Here is a 19,528-nt window from a genome sequence, read left to right on the forward strand (position 1 = left end):
TGACAGAAAAGGTACGGTTAGTGAGGTAAGAGTGCATTATGTGCACAAAATTTGCCGAAATTTCAAGTCGCATGAGCTTGAATAAAATTCCGATATGCCAACACCTGTCGAAAGCCTTTGCTACATCTAAATAAACAATAGCTGTAGGCTTTCCACTGCGAGATCCTGTGTGAATGATTTCAACTACCCTCAGTAGCTGGGCCTGAGTTGAGTGTTTAGCACGAAAACCGAATTGCTGAGGAATAATAATATTTCGGTTTCGGCAGAAATCATTCAGGTATCTAAGCAGTATAGCTTCGTAAATTTTACTAAGTGAAGACAGGAGGCTGATCGGTCTATAATTTTGAGGGACCTTTGGGTCCATTCCAGGTTTTAGAATAGGAATGACTAATGCATTCTTCCAGCTATGAGGATAATATTTTAACCTTAGCATTGAGTTTATTAAAACTGCTAGGTAAAATATGAATTTTACTGGTAAATTTTTAATCATGCGATTAGAAATCCTATCCAGGCCAGGTGCTTTTGCAGGGGTGAGATTTTTGACAAAGGCAGAAATCTCAGTCATTGTTGTGGTGATGGGTTCCTCAGAAGTTGTATCTGAGGAGAGAAATTCTTCAACTTGGTGTTGGACTTCATGCGTATGCTCTGCACAGGAATCGAACATGAGTCCAGTGTTAGGTGAAAATTGTGTTTGAAGGCTGTCCGCTATGCGTTCAGCTTTTTCGGTGTCTGTTAATGCCATCCGGTCATTGACCGTGCCCATTAGGGGGGGGGAATGTCGTGTTTTGGTTTGCGAAGCCGTGCGCTAGCAACCCAGAGGCTATTATCAGAAGTCTTTAAGGACTTAAGGTAGTTTGCGTATTTTTCGTCTGTGTATTTCTTAATGTCAGACTTGATCTCATTCTGGATCCTTCGCAGTTGTACTCGAAAGTCTTCCAAACGTGTATTTTGCCAATCTCTGCGAAGGCGGTTTTTAATTTTGATTTTTTCTTTAATGTGTTCAGGTAATTTATCATAATTTTGCCTGAATTTGGGTTTGCAAGCTGCTGTAAATGCACTTCCTAGGGTTTGGTTGAGCCTGTCAATGGCTAAGTCAACCTCCTCATAGACTTGGGTGGTAATTACTTGCCCGCACTAAAGGTACTACTTTATATTTTTCTTTTTCTAACTTTATTAAGAAAGTTTTTTGGCGGAAAACTTTCATTACAATCAGATATTTAACACTAGAACGGCGGTAGGGGTCATTTTGACCCGAAACACTTTTGAGCGTTGATTACTTTTGTTTTATTGGAAGAAATTGTTTAGAATTTTTTGACTTTTCCTAAATAGTTTATAACGTTGCGCGCCTCCAACTTGCACGCAACCAAGAGGTGACTGTGAAAACTTGTATAAAAGATAGAGCCTAGTGAAGGGTTTAAGTCCCTTTTTATTCAACGTAATAAATTACAATTGCGTCCTCTTGACGCTTACAGACTGTGCCAACTTGGCAGTCAAATAAAAATAATAACCTGAAAAGAAAATAAAGACAAGATTCTAACTACGAGGCTCTCTAAAATAACTAACTCACTGCGTTTTACAATACGGCTGCTAATTCAGCAGACTTGAAGCTCACTGGAACGATTACCACTACTTCCCGCCAAGCACATAGGCCGCAACGCGGGGTTCTTCAATTCTCGCTAACTACCTCCGCGCTCGCTAAGTAAGAATATCACACACCGAACTCGTTTCCTTGCTATTTAACTCATACTACTTCCGCTGATAATTTGAATCCTTGCGCGTTCCACTCAAAATTTACATATTCTGGCATTGGCAGTTCCAGGGGAAAGTAAGGCTTGACAGGAAAGATAGTTTAAACTTAAAATAAATGTTAGTTAAAATAAATATAAACCCTACAAGTTAACAAATATTTGTAAAAAAAACTTCAGCATTCTAGGTTTGTTAGTTTTTGAAATATTGGCATGTATTCCTAGAACGGCGGACGGTGGTCATTTTGACCCCTTTGCTTTTGTCCCTCTTTCTGCTCGAGGTATTGTCAAATAACCCATGAAAAACATTCACTGAGAATTAGTTTTCGATTGCATTCATACTATCTTCCAGAGGGATAAAAACCGTTGTGGTCTCACTACTTTGTAATGTCTACATAAATTGTTGTTCCTTTGTTTGCAATCTATTCGTTTGAAGAAAATATTGCAAGGAAGGTAGATTGAGGGTTTTTCATGCTCTTCAGAAATAGTTTATTTTACAAATGTATTTTCCCGTTTGTTAGTTCAGCTTACTTATTGCAGGTGATAAGAGTTAGGATTGATGTTTTCTTGGTAATTCCAAATCAGTATTTCAGTACATACGAGTTCTGCCTTCACGTTCATTATCACCTTTCCTTTACGCTGTGAGAATCATATGCTAAAATATATTGCCTATCGGTTTCTGATAGTCTGATATTTTTCTACTTTTCTTAACTTTTACAAAATATGTCTAATAAGCGAGAAAGAGGTCTTGGGGACGGAGAAATTACAAAATTGTTGCAGGAGCTATCTGAAATTGAGTCTGAGGGAGGTGAAATTGATAATTTTCCTGTAGAAACTGAAGATGAATTCCAGACACAAACTATTAGTGAATCTGAGGACAGCGATATAAACGAAAAAGAACTCAGCAGAAATAAACGGGCAAAAACGGTTATAAAGAGAAAAAAGGGTCAAGTACCGAGATGCAATGGAAAGAAATCTCAAGAATATTGTGCATCTTGTTCCAAAGTTGTGAGTGGAAAATGCACTGGAAAAAGTGTTAAAAATTATTTTTGTATTAATTCTTAATACGTATGTGTAATCTCTAATATTTTAAACATTAAATAGAATTGAAACAAAATGCTTTAAATATTCCATTCAGCTATACATATAATAATATATCTAAAACATCAGAGAACATTTCTCATTTCTGGATTTAGAGAGGGAATCATCCTCCGAGCAAATACATAAGAAATATTATTATATAAATTGTGTTTTATTTTCGTTAACATTAGTTTTAATTTGTGAAACCATTTATTTGAAATCAATTCTTATATCAAATTAATTAGTTATTTGAGTAATAGTAGTATGATCCAATTAATCGCCATGTACTCGATACATTTACAGTATTTTAAAAAGTCAATAAATTATCATGTGATATTAAATATAAATTATGAAATACATATAAAGTACATATTTGTGCCAATGTATGGCATTTAAAAGTGTTTTACCGTTGTTATTTCAGTACTTTCATGGAAGGATCAAAATAACCCTTACCGCCGTTCCAGTAGGTAAGATTTTTCCCGCCGTTCTAGTGTTAAAATCTGAATATAATTAAACTCATAAATTAAGGTATACGTAACAATAATCAAACTAATAAATTAAGATATATAAAAAAATCCTAAAATTAAAAGGGATAGATAAATATTTTGCAGGATTCTATTATTAATCTTGTGCAGTTAATACTTAATGTAACTTTATTGAGATTATTATTACTTAATGTAACTTTATTTTTGAGAATTTTCACAAGCAAAAAAAAAAAAAAAAACTGAAATATTTCAGATTTTAAATTACGTCCAAAGGGGCTTTTTTTTTTTTTTTAAGTTTAGTGTGGCGATTTTTATTTATTAAATATCATGTTCTTTGCACTTAAACCATAAAATTTAGTTCAATAGCAGTGTTGCGAAATAATTTTAAAATGAGCATATCTTTAGAATTTCCGATACACAGTTCGACGCGCTGGAGATAAAAAGTTTTTTTTTTTTTTTTTTTTTTTTTTCCCGTAGAGTGTTGCCATTGCTCGCTTTTAAATAGTTGAGTTTGTTACTCAAAAATTCTTTAAAGTTTTACAAAATATGAAATCGATAATAAAACAAATTCCAAATTTCAAATTTGGGATTCCAGATGCCCATATTCGTAGTAGGATTACGTCATTCAAAATTCGATTGTTCTATGTAGCGTTGTTTTATCACAATACGAGAAATATACAAAATGCCAAAACGAAAGTAATAGTCCTTCGGGACTCAAATCCCTTTGGACTAAAAAAAAAAACTTTGTTCAATTTTTTTATGTTAATGTTGCGTTTTCTAGCAGCAATTCAAAATTTTAAAATAGCTTTCCAATTATTTTTCCCTTTCTGCAGGAAAAGGGTTATTTTGCGTGACCTTTTTAAGTGTTGTCCTGAATTAATCTACGATTTGACATTGAAGTTATCATATTCAGACATTAAAAGAGAAACAAAAATGATAGTTTTCGTTTTTTTTAGCATATTGCTCGAGATTTCAAACACGAAACAACGGAATATTCTCATTAAATTGTATGTTCAGTTATTTCGTGCTATATATTTTTTTTAACTTTGTGTAAATCTGTTCACTTTAATGTCTTGCTTGTTTAATCACCTGGTTAAGTACTCCTTATAATAGTAATTGCTTAGTCAGAAAAAGCGTCTCTGACAGCTGAAGTTCTCTCCGTTCGAAACGTCTGTGAAACACGCATAGAAAAGATGAGCCGAAAGGAAGTCCTGATTTTGCTTTGCATCTTTCACATCCAAAACAGGAGGGTTGAAGGTATGTTATAAAGATACACTTTTAATTTCAAACTCGGATTTGCCTTTAACACATTTTGCAAATTTTAATTTTGTAAAATTAGATACTTTTAAATAGTGATAAACAGGTTAATTAAATTAAGAAGTAATCATCGAAGGAGTGATTTCTTTTAACTTTTTACTCTCTAGTTGGGGTTATAATGATCTGGGCTCTCCCTGATACTCAAAGGCTGTCTTACCAACTCATGGATAACCAGTTCTGAATAACGTTTACTTATTACACGCGGTTCTCTCATGATTTCTTTATAGTGTGACCGACTGCACGTATTATATTTAGCTCAGCCCTGTTATATTACATTAAACTTATAGAGTATTTTCTCCTTCCTTTCCGCATGCTTTCGTGGTGTAGTTGGAAGCATAGTCGACGCATATCGAGAGGTCCAGCGTTCGAGTCCTGGAGAGGACATTGTACATTTTTCACTCCTCACGCTTCAAAAAAACCTAATGACCCTACAAGTGGCACCCGAATTAAAAGGTGGTGGACTGCAATTCGTCACCAGGATTTGGGGTGTGGATCCTCTAATCCCCAGTCGCCCTTTAAACGGGGGAGTATATAAAGTATTTGTTCTTCCTTTCTGCATGCCTGCGTAGTGTAATTGGAAGCATACTCCACAAGTACTCGAGAGGTCCATGTTTCGAATCTCGCTAAGGGTGCTGCCTGATTTAAATAAGATAGAACTTAAAACGAAATCAATAGCAAAAAGTTATAAAATTCAAATATCATTATTTTGATTTTATGGTGTTCCTTTTCTTCGAGAGGAAGTATGGTAACATTTGATATTGTTGTATTTTAGAATGAGATCTCTCGAAAAATTATAGCAGTGTTCCTTTGTCCATGCTTTCAGCTCGGAAATTTCTTTGCTTCCGAATTTATTCTTTATTTGCTTTAACTAAGTTAAACAAAAATTAGCTTCATTTTATTCCTATGTTTTCCGTGCTCTTCAAGTTTGCTCCTCCAGACTAGCATTTGATGAAGAACTAAATTATTTAAAAGCAACAGCTATTGACAGGGGCTTTTCACCCAACATTATTAATCAAGCAATTAAAATATTCTCATCTCAACACACTAAAAGGCACACTCTTGTTTTAGGAGATTATAAAAATTCTGTTGTCATTCCCTTCTTCCCATCAATTAGCTATAAAGTTGCACATATTTTACAGAAATTTAACTTTCGGGTTGTTTATTATCCCATCAATAAAATTCCGAGTTCCGTACTCAAGGACCCCATTCCGGATATGAATTCTTGGGGTATTTATAGGATTCCTTGTCAGTGTGGTTTGATTTACGTTGGCCAAACTAGGAAAGCCTTAAAATTTCGCGTCAAGGAACATGAGGCAAAAAGAAAACAAAACAAAAAAAAAACACAGAAGAAAGAAAACACAGAAGTCCTCTGTTGCTCAACATTGTTGGTCCGAAAATCACACTTTCAATTTTTCTGCTGCCAAAATTATTCAAAAAATATCTTCCATTATAGAACTGGATTTTATACAGGCATTTCACATTCAAAAAATCTTTCTGTTCTAGTTAACGATCCTAATTCCAATCCATCTTTGCCTTCGGCATTTAAAGAAATTATGTTTTAGTTCTGGTTTGACAAACAGATGGCGCCACTTGCTTATTCTTGTCCAGGCTTTCTTATCTTATCTAATCATTATTTCCTATCTTGTTCATTTGCGGTTTTGCAGCTGAAGATGGTGGTTCGGTAAAACCCTCGAAACTAGTCCTGTGAAAATTTTGAAAATATAACGCTGATTTTTTTGTTTGACTTCTGAATTAGTAAGTTAAATGTTTAATGAAAGAGTAAAACACTTTAATGCTATCTAAATAATCTTCTTAAAATCTGTCAGATCAAACGTTTTCATTGCCTTGAAACTTTTATAATATTTAAGTTTCTTTTGCTACCTTAAATATGTTCCTTCGGGTTTTTTAAACAAATCTAATCCTGCATGCAGTAACCTAGAAATAAGGGCATCTAGGCAATGAAATATAAAATTTCTTGTGCTCATTCGAAAGCAAATTATAAATGTTTCAGTATTCTCCTCAAAAGATCTTACTGTGTAATGAATTTGTAAACCATATTTGATAGTTACATGAAACTACCAAATTAAGTATTAGAACCTGGACATTATGATACAGTGTTACAGCTCCACATCATCAAAAGTAGTGTATCTATTACAAATGTGTCGTAGTTGGTTGTCTGTTATCATATTATATTAATTATTCCAATTTTTGACGTGGGAATCTTAGTAAGATAAGACTCTTATAAAAATTTTCAAACTTTTTATTACGTACGATGTTCTTATAAATTTAATTGCGGTTGTAGAACTCGCCGTTTCTGCTACAAATGTTTTCAGCTCTTTTAAAAAAGAATCAGCTGCTATTAAAGGATTATAAATTAAGTATTATTTTAAATATGAAATAGTACATTATGTCGTGAATAAGCTAGTTATATGTAACTAAGATATTATTGTTTCAGTTTACAAGTCTTAACTGTATTTAAAATTTCTGTTTGGTATGTATACTTTGATTCCTTTCTTCAAATTTTCTTTCGTGAATCTTTTTATATGCTCTTTTGCAGACCATCTTAAACCGATGTTCTCCATTTTATTACAATTATTTTTATGATTATGTATATCATATTTATTCACAATTATAAATATAGTCTTCCACGACAATTTTTCGTTTTATTTTAAATATATTCATACTATTATTATACAAATAGCTGTACTCTTAACCTTTGCCTTATATCTTCTCTTAACCATAGTAGATTCTGTTATCGATTTTACACGTTATTATATTGCATGTCATAATTAAATGCAGATAAAAATGTATAGAGAATCATATCATTGCAGGAGATGACTTTTTCATGACTGGGGGTGCGCGATTTAAATGCTTTCCCAGTCAGATACCGGAGGACTGCAATCAAGATTTCACAGATGCTTATCCAGAACTTTCAAGATCTGTGAGAAATGATACATTAGCGGATACCTACTTCTATTTTTTAACACGCAAAAATCCGGACGTACCAGAGCCGCTTCACAAATGCGGAGGAAAACTGCCAAAGGGTACAAACTTCAATCCAGAAAACGAGTTTAAAATATACATACAACCATTTTTTATAAATGTATGCGATACTGCTATAGCGAGGGTAAGAATTTACAAATTATTACCTTATTCAAATTTGCCAATTAATGTTTTCTGTTTAAATTATTATTATTATTATCATTATTATTATTATTGTTGTTATTACTGTTATTATTTTAACAAAAGGGAAGTTATTAGTCTCGAAATGCACTTCTCATGCCTATCACTTTTACATCTGAATCACTTTCATATTGTTGACACCAAATGTTATCGTGATATATTATTTTTCAAATAAATTAAACGATGAAGAATATGTACGTGTGTATGTATGTTCCTCGCATAGTTAAAAATCGATGATACCGAGAGCCAGGGAATTTTTAATATACTTAGTCCTCCATCTGAACATGGGCAACTCAAAGCCCAAATTTTGAATTTGCTTTTGATTTAGTAGCCCAAAGTGTTAATTTGTCCAGAAAGGCTATTAATTTCGTTTTGGAATTTTGCGTCGTCCACTATAAAACGTCTATTCAGTTTTTAAACTGTTGCCACCAAATATTAGAGCTCTGTATTATATTTAAAGAAATTAAATAATGAAGAATCTGTATGTTTTAAATAATGAAGAAATTAAATAATGAAGAATATGTATGTTTTTCGAATTGTGTAAAAACGACTGTACCTAGAGACATCAAAAGCTGGAAGCCGAAATTTGGAATTTGTTTTATTATCTATTTCATATATTGTAAAAATTTAACGAAATTTTTATTAACAAACTCAATGATTTCCAAGCGAGCAATGGCAACACTGTACGAAAAAAAATACCTCCAGCGCTTGAGACTGAGTATTGAAAATTCGAAAAATATGCACGTTTTAAATATCTTGTTAAAATGCTGTTGAATTCAAATTTGTGGTTTCAATGGAAAAACTTGATATTTAATGAATAAAGGTAACACAAAAAACTTTAAATAACGCTATAAAATCTTAAAGGCTTTGAGATTTTTAAATTTTTTTCTTCTTATTTTGTACAAATGTAACGAATTTTTGTTTAACAGAAACACAGCGATTTGAAAGCGAAAAGTGGCAACACTGTTTGAAATTTTAAAAAAAATTATCTCCAACGCGCTAGCCTGCAAACGTTGGGCAAAATGTAAGATATTTATATTTCAACTTTAATTTACAAATTCGGTTATTTGAAAGTAATGTGCTGCCACTAGTTCAAATAGAATCCTCGCGCATCACTGTGTTACCACAGGGAAACATTCAAATTTAATCTTTCTATTTCTGAGTAGCAAATCCAAGGAACTTAAAAGCAATAAACGCACTTCTTAAAATATTTTTATATTTTTTAATCTAATTAAAAAATTAAATAATGAAGAATGTGCACAAAAATGTGCCTTTTTCTCGCATTGTGAAAAAACAACGGTACCTAGAAACAACGGTCATCAAAGTTTGAATAACATAGTTCTCCACCCGAACGTGTGTATCTGATAGGCCGAAGTTTGAATTTAGAATTTGTTTTAATATCTATTTCATAATTTGTAAAACTTAAGCAAATCGTTCAGTAACAAACTCAACGATTTGAAAGCGAGCAATGGCAACACTGTACGAAAGGAAACATTTTATCTCCAGCTTAGATGACTGTCTATCGGACATTCTAAAGGTATATTGGTTTTAAATATTTTGTGATTTTGCTGTTGAACCGACTTTTATGTGTCATAAGCGTCAAGAACTTGATATGTAATAAATAAAGGAACTAAAAAAAGTTAATAATAAAAATACAATAAAAAGTTTTGTCAAGCCATCGTAATAAGAAAACATTGATATGATAAACTGAGAAAAGACTGAAAAGAACAGAAAAATGTATGCCAGTATTTAAAGCTGTGCAATGAATTCTTAACGTATACTGGTATGCAGCCTTTATAATTTTGAAGTTGAATTGTATATAGCGTAAATGCAAAGAAAATGATGCTTAATAATAAAGCTAAAAAGACAAAGACACTGTTAGGAGGAGGGAGTCTAACAGCAGTATGGTAGACTACGAGCTCAACGAGAGCTTAAACCCTTTTGGACGACCTTTAAAAATCTGTAACTTTTGTGATATTATTATTATTATTATTTTGATTTTTGAAACTAATGGATTATTCAAGTGGTATTACTTGATAGTGCGTCTTATATCGTCTTATACTTAATTTAAAGGAAATGAAATAACAATGTTAATAACAGATTTTATTAAAAAAAAAAGAACGAAATAAAATCAAAGGGCTATTTCCTTTGTTATAAACTCTTATTTATTTATTTTTAGGACGTAAAATAAATTTCTATACCCATATTTTAATTTTTCGCAGTATCCTTTGTCCAAGAAAATGCTATTAGCAGGAAATTTTATGAAAAGAAGCAAGTTAAAAAATTTCTTTAGTGAATAAATAATTTTATCTTTTGAATTTGACTAATACGCTATTACTCGTATTCATTGATAATAATGCAGAAACAGAATTGCTTTTACTTTGAGTGCTTGCTGCGTGGATAGATAAAATGATGATATTACATTAAATGAAAACACTTGATATTTTTCTTTAACTGTGCATAAAGATCGCGTGTTTCCGCTTTATCAAAAAGGACAAGAGTTTAAGCACATAATTTGTATACTTTGGTAATAAAAATAAGTGTTCTACAAATTCTATTTACATAATTCATCTACAATTTTATATCACGAATAATAAAAGAGTCAAGCGTCCATGATAAATTGAAAATCATAATGGCTATTACATTTGACAATGCAACTATATTAATAAATTTCTTCATTTAGGCTCCCAACGCTTTTGTTATTCGTGATATAAAATTGCAAATGAATTCTATAAACAGATTTATTTAATCTAATATTCTCATTCAATGTATGATAATTTCCCTCCTTGCTTTTAGTGAGTTAATTATCTTATTTTAAATAAAAACTTATTTTATAAAAACATTTTTTTAATTTTACTTTATTTTACATTTTTAGTCTGAATTACATTTTGTCTATGATGAAATTTTCAGTCATTATTAAAACAAGTGCAATAAATTATAAGGAAATTGTTAATTAAAAAAAATTAACTTCATTCATAGAGTAGAGGTTGGGTTATTCAATTATGGCAAAGCACACGAGGGCTATCTGCCTAAAGGGAGGGATGCCTTCGTGGAGGACTTTTTAAGAGAAACTGGCTCGTATACACGTTACACATGGGGTAAACCACGAAAACGCCCATGCAGCCAACCCGTTCACAGGATTCGAACCTCGGACTGAACTACCAGTGTTCAGCGTCTTTACCGCTCGGCCGCTGGTGGGCGTATAGAGTAGAGAAATCGCTTTGAATATTCTGATTATCGTCCACAGACCTTGCCAACTACTAGGACCAGAGGGATATCTTTGCCTCCTATGAAAGGACAGGCAAATACAACTATACTGCCCTCTCTCGGATTCAGAACCGGGGACTTTCGTATCGCAATCGGCTTCCCTATCCACTATACCGTATGGGCGGTACAAACATTTGGAAATGAAGCTAAAGCAAAACAAAAAAATGAATGTTGCCAAACTGTCACTAAGTGAGCCAAGTTGGTAAACTCAAAACACTTTTCTTTAAGCCTGCTTTAGACTGCAATACATATTTTTTTTAAAAAAAAGTAGAAAATCTTTCAATCATATTTTTTTATGATTCTTGTTTTAAAGGCGAGCAAAAGTTTGTTTTATAATCTGTGATAATTTTAAAATTTAATATCCGATGGTGTCCGCCGAAAACATCGCGGACGAAAACGTCGCGAAGAAAACAACGCAAGGCGAAAAGTTCGTGGAACAAAAACATCGTCGGAGAAAATAAAGCAAAGAAAAATCATCGTGATACAAAATATCGTCTTCGAAAATAAAGCGGTTCGAAAAATTCCCAGCTTAAAAATATCGTCCTCGAAAATATCGTGGTAAAAAATAAAGTACCTACAAATAATCGCATGCCGATAGCATCGCCGACATGCCTTTATCAAGCTTTAATAATTGTAAAAGGATACTCGCATAATGATTTGCGAGAGCAAGATGAAAAGAAGGATGATTTTTACTTTCATATTTTTTATTAACTAATAAAAATTTTTTAAAACTTAAAATGGAAACTTAAGCATAGAAAATTAATGCAACTTATAGCACTTATTAGAATTCAAACTGGCATAGTTAACTAACAAATGTCATTAATAAATTATTTTTAGTTTTACCAGTTCTACTGGTAATTTTTCATGAAAAGTATAATCTAAAAAAATAGAAATATGAAGATAAGTAACTGCATGACTTTATAAAAAAATTGCCAAGTTAACTATTTGATTATTTTCTCCACTTTTGTTAATCTGATACTCTTATAGTGAAAATTATTTCTTGTTTTGTTTAAATTTCTTTTTGTTTTTTTAAAAAATTATTAGTTAATAAAAAATATGAAAGTAAAAATTATCCTTCTTTGCGCTCACAAATCATTACGTGAATATACATTTACAATTATTAAAGCCTGAAAAACGCATGTTGCGATGTCATCGTCTTGAGATGATTTGTAGGTACCTTTTTTTACCACGATATTTTCGACAATGATGTTTTTAAACTGCGAAGTTTTTGAACGGCTTTACTTTCGACGACGATATTTTGTACCACGATGTTTTGGAACTGCGATATTTTCTCTTTGCTTTATTTTCTCCCACGATGTTTAGTACCGCGACGTTTTCGCCTTGCGTTGTTTTCTCCGCGACGTGTTCGTCCTCGATGTTTTTGCCACGTAACCTATCCGATACAATTTTAGCTGTTGGAATTTAAAAATCAGAAGCGCCAAATAAGGACAAAAGTGAGAGATTTTCCAAAAATTCTCCAAAGTTAGGAAACTAAGTTTAATTTTATTGAAAAGATTTTTTTCTGTTGTATTCTGTGGCGAAAACAGTAAAAATATGATTTGCCTACTTTGTTTGTTAAACGAAGATATCTGCGAAATATTTTCTTAACGCTTCCAATAGGTAAACTTCTATTTTTTGTTTTCTTCTCAGGAATTTTTTACTGCTAAATTTAAAAAAGCAATATGTAAAATTTATAAAACATCAATTAGAATTCAGCCTAGAAAGAATTAATTATTACTAAATCTAAACCAAAAGAACGGTCATTTACGAATAATACTGTACAAATTTTGATTCAGGTCGCCAGAGGCCGAGCGGTAAAGTCGCTGGTAGTTCAGCGAATCCCGGCAAATGGACTCGCTCATGGAGGCTTGGGTGGTACGAGCCAGTTTTCCTTAGGAAGTCCTCCTCGAAGGCATGCCTCCAGAATATCTGTTTAAGAGAATAGATGCCTTTGTAGAGGTCTTTCTCAGAGCTCTGACTCATATTTGCAGTACACATGGCAGAGAGAGGACAAAAGCTCACATTTAGACAACCCATTGCTTGAGAAGCTTTGTGAAATTTGAACTTGGCTCGAAATGTTAGTGTTTAGTCGGATTACTGCTTTACCGCTGGCTTTCTACCAGAATAAATATGTGGGAAAGAATCGACAATCAGCAATGTTTTCATCCTTACTTGTGCCAGTTCGTACGCTGAACTACATTTTGTTTAATTTAAACTGCACAAATTTATTTTAATCAAGTATTTATCATTTACACATATTGCTAACTAACTAACACATCTGCTAATTGTTTGTTAAATCTTAAGGCTGTCAGACTATTTCTGTAGATGTTCGGATTTTTCATGCAGGGTATGTTTGGCAATTTCTAGTTTTAGTGTACGGTTAATAGTATAAGTAATCTACTTAGATTCAAATTTCTGAAATTTAACATGTTTTTGTTTACTTTTTGAATAGGAAATGAAGGATCAGCTTCTCGAAAGAGCAGATTTCAATGTTATGATAGTGGATGACAGTTGGGCAATGAGTTTTGATGCACCATCTGCTATAGCCAATGTAGAACTGATTGGAAAACAAGTAGCGACCGTTTTACAGAACATACAGGTACCAGCGCATAATTTATGCATAAATATTACGTAAGACAATTTTATGATAGTATTTCGTGAGAGAAATTTTAGCAATATATCTAGATTCTGCTCGTGAAAAGGAAAAATATTTAGTAAATATACTTTTAAAAACCATTTCTAAGTATATACTTCAAAGTTCATTACATGCAGGTGTAATGTTTTCACTCCTAGCGCACCATATACGATATGCTTCAGTTTCTCTTCGTAAAATCATCCCATTAAGTACTGAAATAGAGCATTATATTTGAATTTTCAAAAGCTGATAAATTGGGTAGGCATATCGTGAAAATTTATGGGAAGTTTTCTCCTAATTGCAAACTTGACCTTTGCCGACATAAAACTCAACTGCGATTAAAGTCAGTAATGTAAACTAACCCAACCGTAGCCTGTTTTTACAGCTGGAGAAATAAGAACACTAAAAGTGTCGTTTGCGTTTGCTCGTTTTTCATTCTTTTGGAGAAAATACTAGGAATTCTGAAGATTTTGTAAAGCAGTTTTATTTAACAATACTTTATTGTGTTCTCGTGATAACAATAAAAAGTATAAAGCCAAAAATAAGAAATATGTAACTGAAAAATTTCTTAAATGATGTGCTGAATCTGACAATACAATAGTTAGAGAACATTAGCCATAAATCTAAGTTGTCATTAGTTTAAAAAACTTTGGCTTGTTAGTAACAGATTTCTAGTGTTAGAAACGTGAAATAATAGAGTAATTTTAAGTATTATCTACTTCTGCTTAAAGCAGTGTATTGGTACTGAATGTTGCATTTTAGATTCTCAGGTAAGTATTTTGGGTTTTCTTTTAAGGTCTTAATTAAAGGTGTTATTCAGTTGCAGATTTATTGGTTTAATTGAATATGATAATGCATACAAAGGATATTTACCTAAGGTTCTGAAACACTCCATAAAAAATTTGCATCTTGTTGGATCACATTTTCCAGATTGTAAAAGAATAATACAGAAAATGGTGCTAACAAGGCACCACAAAAAATAAACTGATCTTCAAAATTAAGATGTTTTTTATATCTGGTCAATTAAAACACAATAACACGCCGAATAAATACTAATTCAAAAGTTAAACAACAAAAATCAGGGTTATATTTACAAATTTTCACAGGACTAGTTTCGATGGTTTTACCGAACCACCATCCTCAGCTGCAAAACCGCAAATGAACAAGATAGGAAAAAATGATTAGATAAGATAAGAAAGCCTGGACAAGAATAAAGAAGTGGCGCCATCTGTTGGTGAAACCAGAACTAAAACATAATTTCTTTAAAGGCCGAAGGCAAATTTGGATTGGAATTAGGATCGTTAACTAGAACAGAAAAATTTTTATGAATGTGAAATGCCTCTAGAAAATCCAGTTCTCCAATGGAAGATGTTTTTTGAATAATTTTGGCAGCAGAAAAATTGAAAGTGTGATTTTCGAACCAACAATGTTGCGCAACAGAAGACTTCTGTGTTTACTTTTTTCTAACATATGCCTCATGTTCCTTGACGCGAAATTTTAAGGCTCTCTTAGTTTGGCCAATGTAAATTAAACCACACTGGCAAGGAATCCTATAAATACCCCAGGAATTCATATCCGGAATGGGGTCCTTGAGTATGGAACTCGGAATTTTATTGATGGGAGAATAAACAACCCGAAAGTTAAATTTCTGCAAAATATGTGCAACTTTATAGCTAATTGATGGAAAGAAGGGAATGACAACAGAATTTTTATAATCTCCTAAAACAAGAGTCAATTATTGGATATATTTTAATGAAATTTGGTTTGAACATAGGTTGATATAATGTAAAATGATGCCATAAAACAGTCATGGTACACACACATATCATAGAGAAGGCTGACGCTGGGCTCTGTAAGATCTGATGCAGAAGTTATAAGGTAGAGCATAAGAAGGAGGTTAATAAAGTGTGAAAATCGCTTTTACTGTGATGCAGCTCTCAGAGCGTGACTTCTTGCTAGAAGCTAGGCAATTTATGAATCCATGTGGCAATCAGGCTTACTCCTGCGACGACGCTGTTTTGAGGTCCTGGAGGACACCAAAAGGCAGAAACCGTGTTGAGATTAGCCGTTCCAGTAGCGAATCAGATATGTTCCGCAGATTCTAAATCTAGAGATCTAGCTGCCAATCCATTTATACCTTCGCTTTCCAAAAATGTATCCACCAAATTAGCTGTATGTAGAAGATCATTGTCATACATAAAAATAAACTAAGGGCCAACTGTACCCTTGAGAAAGTCATCACAGTGTTTAGTATTTCTTCCCTATACTTCGTAACACTACGTAGACCATCCTATATCCTGATAATCAAACCTTGACATCTTCATACCTTTCTTAGATGATAAGGAATAGGTAGAGGGTTTCTTATTCTTTCAAATGAAGGTACGTTGATAATCAGTAATTAAGCCTAATCGGGACTCATTTGAGACGAAAACGGTTCTTCACTAATGCTTGGTCCAAAGTCGATGTTTTCTGCCCAGTGCTAAACGGGCTGTCTTGTGCACAGAGGAAATAGGCATAAAAACGGCTAGTTCGTTTTGCGAATGACCTACATCTTAGAGCGCTATGTTCGCCTATTCAAGGGTGAAGCGGGATTTCAATTTTTTTATGAATTACAAAGTTTGTTTACATAGCGTTAATGTGATAGATGAATTTCTGGAAAATGAGGATATTAACGAGATGAATTTTCTAGCCAAATCTCCATACTTAAGCACAACAGAAGTCTTAGGTACTCTTCCGAAGGCAGTTGCATCTTTCCTTTTTTTGAAACCTGCAGAACCTGAAAATGGCATCGCTGCAACAGTGGAACCAACTGCACCAGAAACTGGTAAACTGCCTCACTTCCAGTATGAAGTCATACTATGAAAGCAATGTGATTGACTGTTTGGCCCATGCTATGGCCTGATGGCTGAACTTGTTTCGGCCAAGGTTTCACCCATTGCAACCCCAGCTATCAAAGCTGCATATTACATGAAAACATACCATCTATTATCTCCTTTTCTGTTTAATTTGCAGCTTAATTTTTAGATCTTCCTTCGACCCTTTTTCTGCTCAAGCATATGCCTTTAGCATTGTTATAAACTGCGTTGCAGAGTGAAAGAGGTGTAATACTTCTTTGGCGAAATGAAGCAACTCCAATGATGGAACACAGCAATAACTTTTATTTAACACTCAAAAAAATGGCGACATACAAACATGAAGAGAAAACATATTCTATCATTTAAAAATAAATTACATTCTTCGTGCGAGAGTCGCACGAGGCACTCGAGTCTGGTTTCAAATATTGCCATTCACAAATACCTTAATGTTCATCTATTTAAATTATTTAAACTACAAGATTTTAATATTATTTAAATCTGTTACAACCTCTCCCCCAACGGAGAGACTTTTGCCAAAGGGAAAAGTTCTGTAAATTTCGAAAGTTTATAAGCTCGGCTTGCTCAATTGCTTAAAGAGAAAAGATAACTTTTCTCGTAAGTTTCCAAATTTTCAGGCCGAAAATTTTAAGTTTTAAACAAATATTTTTACACCACATTTAAATAGGAAGAAAATGGACAGTGTTGAAATTAGTCTTCTTTTTTTTTCTTGACGGCGCCTAGATCTCTTCCATGGCGGACCAGTTCCTCGGCTATATTTCACAGCAAAGCCTTTCTTCAGTTCATCTGTGCCTTTCGGATAATATTCATTTGTCATTTGCTTTCAACATTTGTTTTCTTCGTCTATTAGTAGCGGCATTGATATTAAATCGAAAGCCGAAAGATGATGATAACGTTGCATTGCAAAATGATTCTCAATATTAATTTCTTTATCGTTTTTCAAATTTTCGTAAAAATCTTCCACGTTTAATTCCTGTGATTTAACTTCTTCTTCAAAGATATCTTTGGATGCTTTATTTTCTTCCTTCATCGGTTCCAAGATCTTCTCTTCAATTATTTTTCTTTTCCTTTGAGCTCTAGTAGAAACGGCATTAAAATGGTATCACTAAGATTACCTTCAAGTGATAAACTAATAAAATAAGGCAGTTCAGTGTTAACAGGAAGTAATAACCTGATATCACTAATATTACGTTCAGTGATGAACTAATAAAATAAGACAATTCAATATCAACAGGAAGTTACGTTCAGTGATGAACTAATAAAATAAGGCAATTCAATATCAACAGGAAGTAATAATCTGGTATCACTAATATTGCGTTCAGTGATGAACTAATGAAATAAAGCAATTCAATATTAACAGAAAGTAATATTCTGGTATCGCTAATATTGCGTTCAGTGATGAACTAATAAAATAAAGCAACTCAATATTAACAGAAAGTAATATTCTGGTATCGCTAATATTGCGTTCAGTGATGAACTAATAAAATAAAGCAATTCAATATTAACAGGAAGTAATAATCTGGTATCACTAATATTATGTTCAGTGATGAACTAATAAAATAAAAATACGCACGATTATTCGATCTTGGTCGGTGCCTCCAAAATAATTAAGACTGTAATACTTCTTTGGCGAAATGAAGCAACTCCAATGATGGAACACAGCAATAACTTTTATTTAACACTCAAAAAAATGGCGACATACAAACATGAAGAGAAAACATATTCTATCATTTAAAAATAAATTACATTCTTCGTGCGAGAGTCGCACGAGGCACTCGAGTCTGGTTTCAAATATTGCCATTCACAAATACCTTAATGTTCATCGATTTAAATTACTTAAACTACAAGATTTTAATATTATTTAAATCTGTTACAGAGGTTTAATTTTTATACGCAGGTTCATCCAAGGTAATTCTCAACAGCACTAATTTATTATAAGATTATTGTTTCCAGTTTAGTAAAGGAGTAGAACATTTGAGTAAGATGTTCATGTGATAAAATTTACACTTCAGTACCAAACGAAATTTTAATAGTTGTAATTTTACATTTACCTTCAATTAACTGAGGAGTATAGTGGAACTTCTTGGTCATTTGCCGGATGACTATTGGCCAGCAACCTTTTCTGTACAAATAGCATAAATATTATATTTTTTTACTGACAAAAGTTTAAAACAATTAAACTAAACCTTATAAGTTTTTCGATTATATAAGTCTTTAAACAAAGGTGGTATAAGATTGACTGGAAGCTAGAGAGGCTAAGATAACTCTCATTTCAAAGCTTGAAGAGATTGAATTTTAAAATTGAAAGTTGCATATTACTGGATAGCCACTGCTCTTTAGGAGCTATTTGCTCAAGAGAGGCTATGATTAAAGTATTAGTTTATCATTAAGAAATTTACGTTGTAATTAATCTTTAAGAAGTTATAAAGCAATACTTTTAATTTGCAACATTATAACAGATAATTTTTATGCATGAATACTGTAAAACAGTCAAGCATCAGTACTATAGAAGAATACTGACGAAGAATAACTCCATAAATGGGGGCATATATTGGTATAACTTCTGTAAGTTGCTTTTACTGACTATTATTAAAGTGAAAAATTAAAGCAAAAATTAAAAAACTTATTAATGCTTTAGAAATGTCAAAGATGTTTGCAATATATATATATATATACAGTGGTGGCCATAATTGTGGACACTTTTGGAAATTTTTATGTTTTTGAACTTTTTATGCTTATAGAAAACGTTACGTTTCACAAAATGCAAACGTGTATACATCATTTTAAAAAGAATTTATTACTGAATTCAATACAAACACAAAATTCAATTATTTGCAATACAAAAAATGTTAAACGATAACAGTTATCGATATACATTAGATAGTGATGATTGCAGTGCGTTATCAGTACTTAGTAGGGTACCCTTTATTTTTGATTACAGCT

The 19,528-nt window shown here is 32.6% G+C and overlaps 1 protein-coding gene across 1 annotated transcript in view; it reads left to right on the plus strand.

The window, feature by feature from the left end:
* The first annotated feature begins 2,468 nt into the window (after positions 1-2,468).
* Positions 2,469-19,528, plus strand: part of LOC118189397 (pancreatic lipase-related protein 2-like) — a 34,376-nt gene continuing 17,316 nt past the window's right edge. The window contains exons 1-4 of the mRNA XM_085814413.1: positions 2,469-2,753; positions 4,435-4,567; positions 7,459-7,754; positions 13,530-13,676. Of these exons, the coding sequence (XP_085670539.1) occupies positions 2,469-2,753; positions 4,435-4,567; positions 7,459-7,754; positions 13,530-13,676 (861 nt within the window). The remainder of the gene's footprint in view (positions 2,754-4,434; positions 4,568-7,458; positions 7,755-13,529; positions 13,677-19,528) is intronic.

This window comes from Stegodyphus dumicola, chromosome 4, assembly GCF_044657685.1.
Source record: "Stegodyphus dumicola isolate Sdum_Otavi_A_Nest chromosome 4, ASM4465768v1".
NCBI lineage: Eukaryota > Metazoa > Arthropoda > Arachnida > Araneae > Eresidae > Stegodyphus > Stegodyphus dumicola.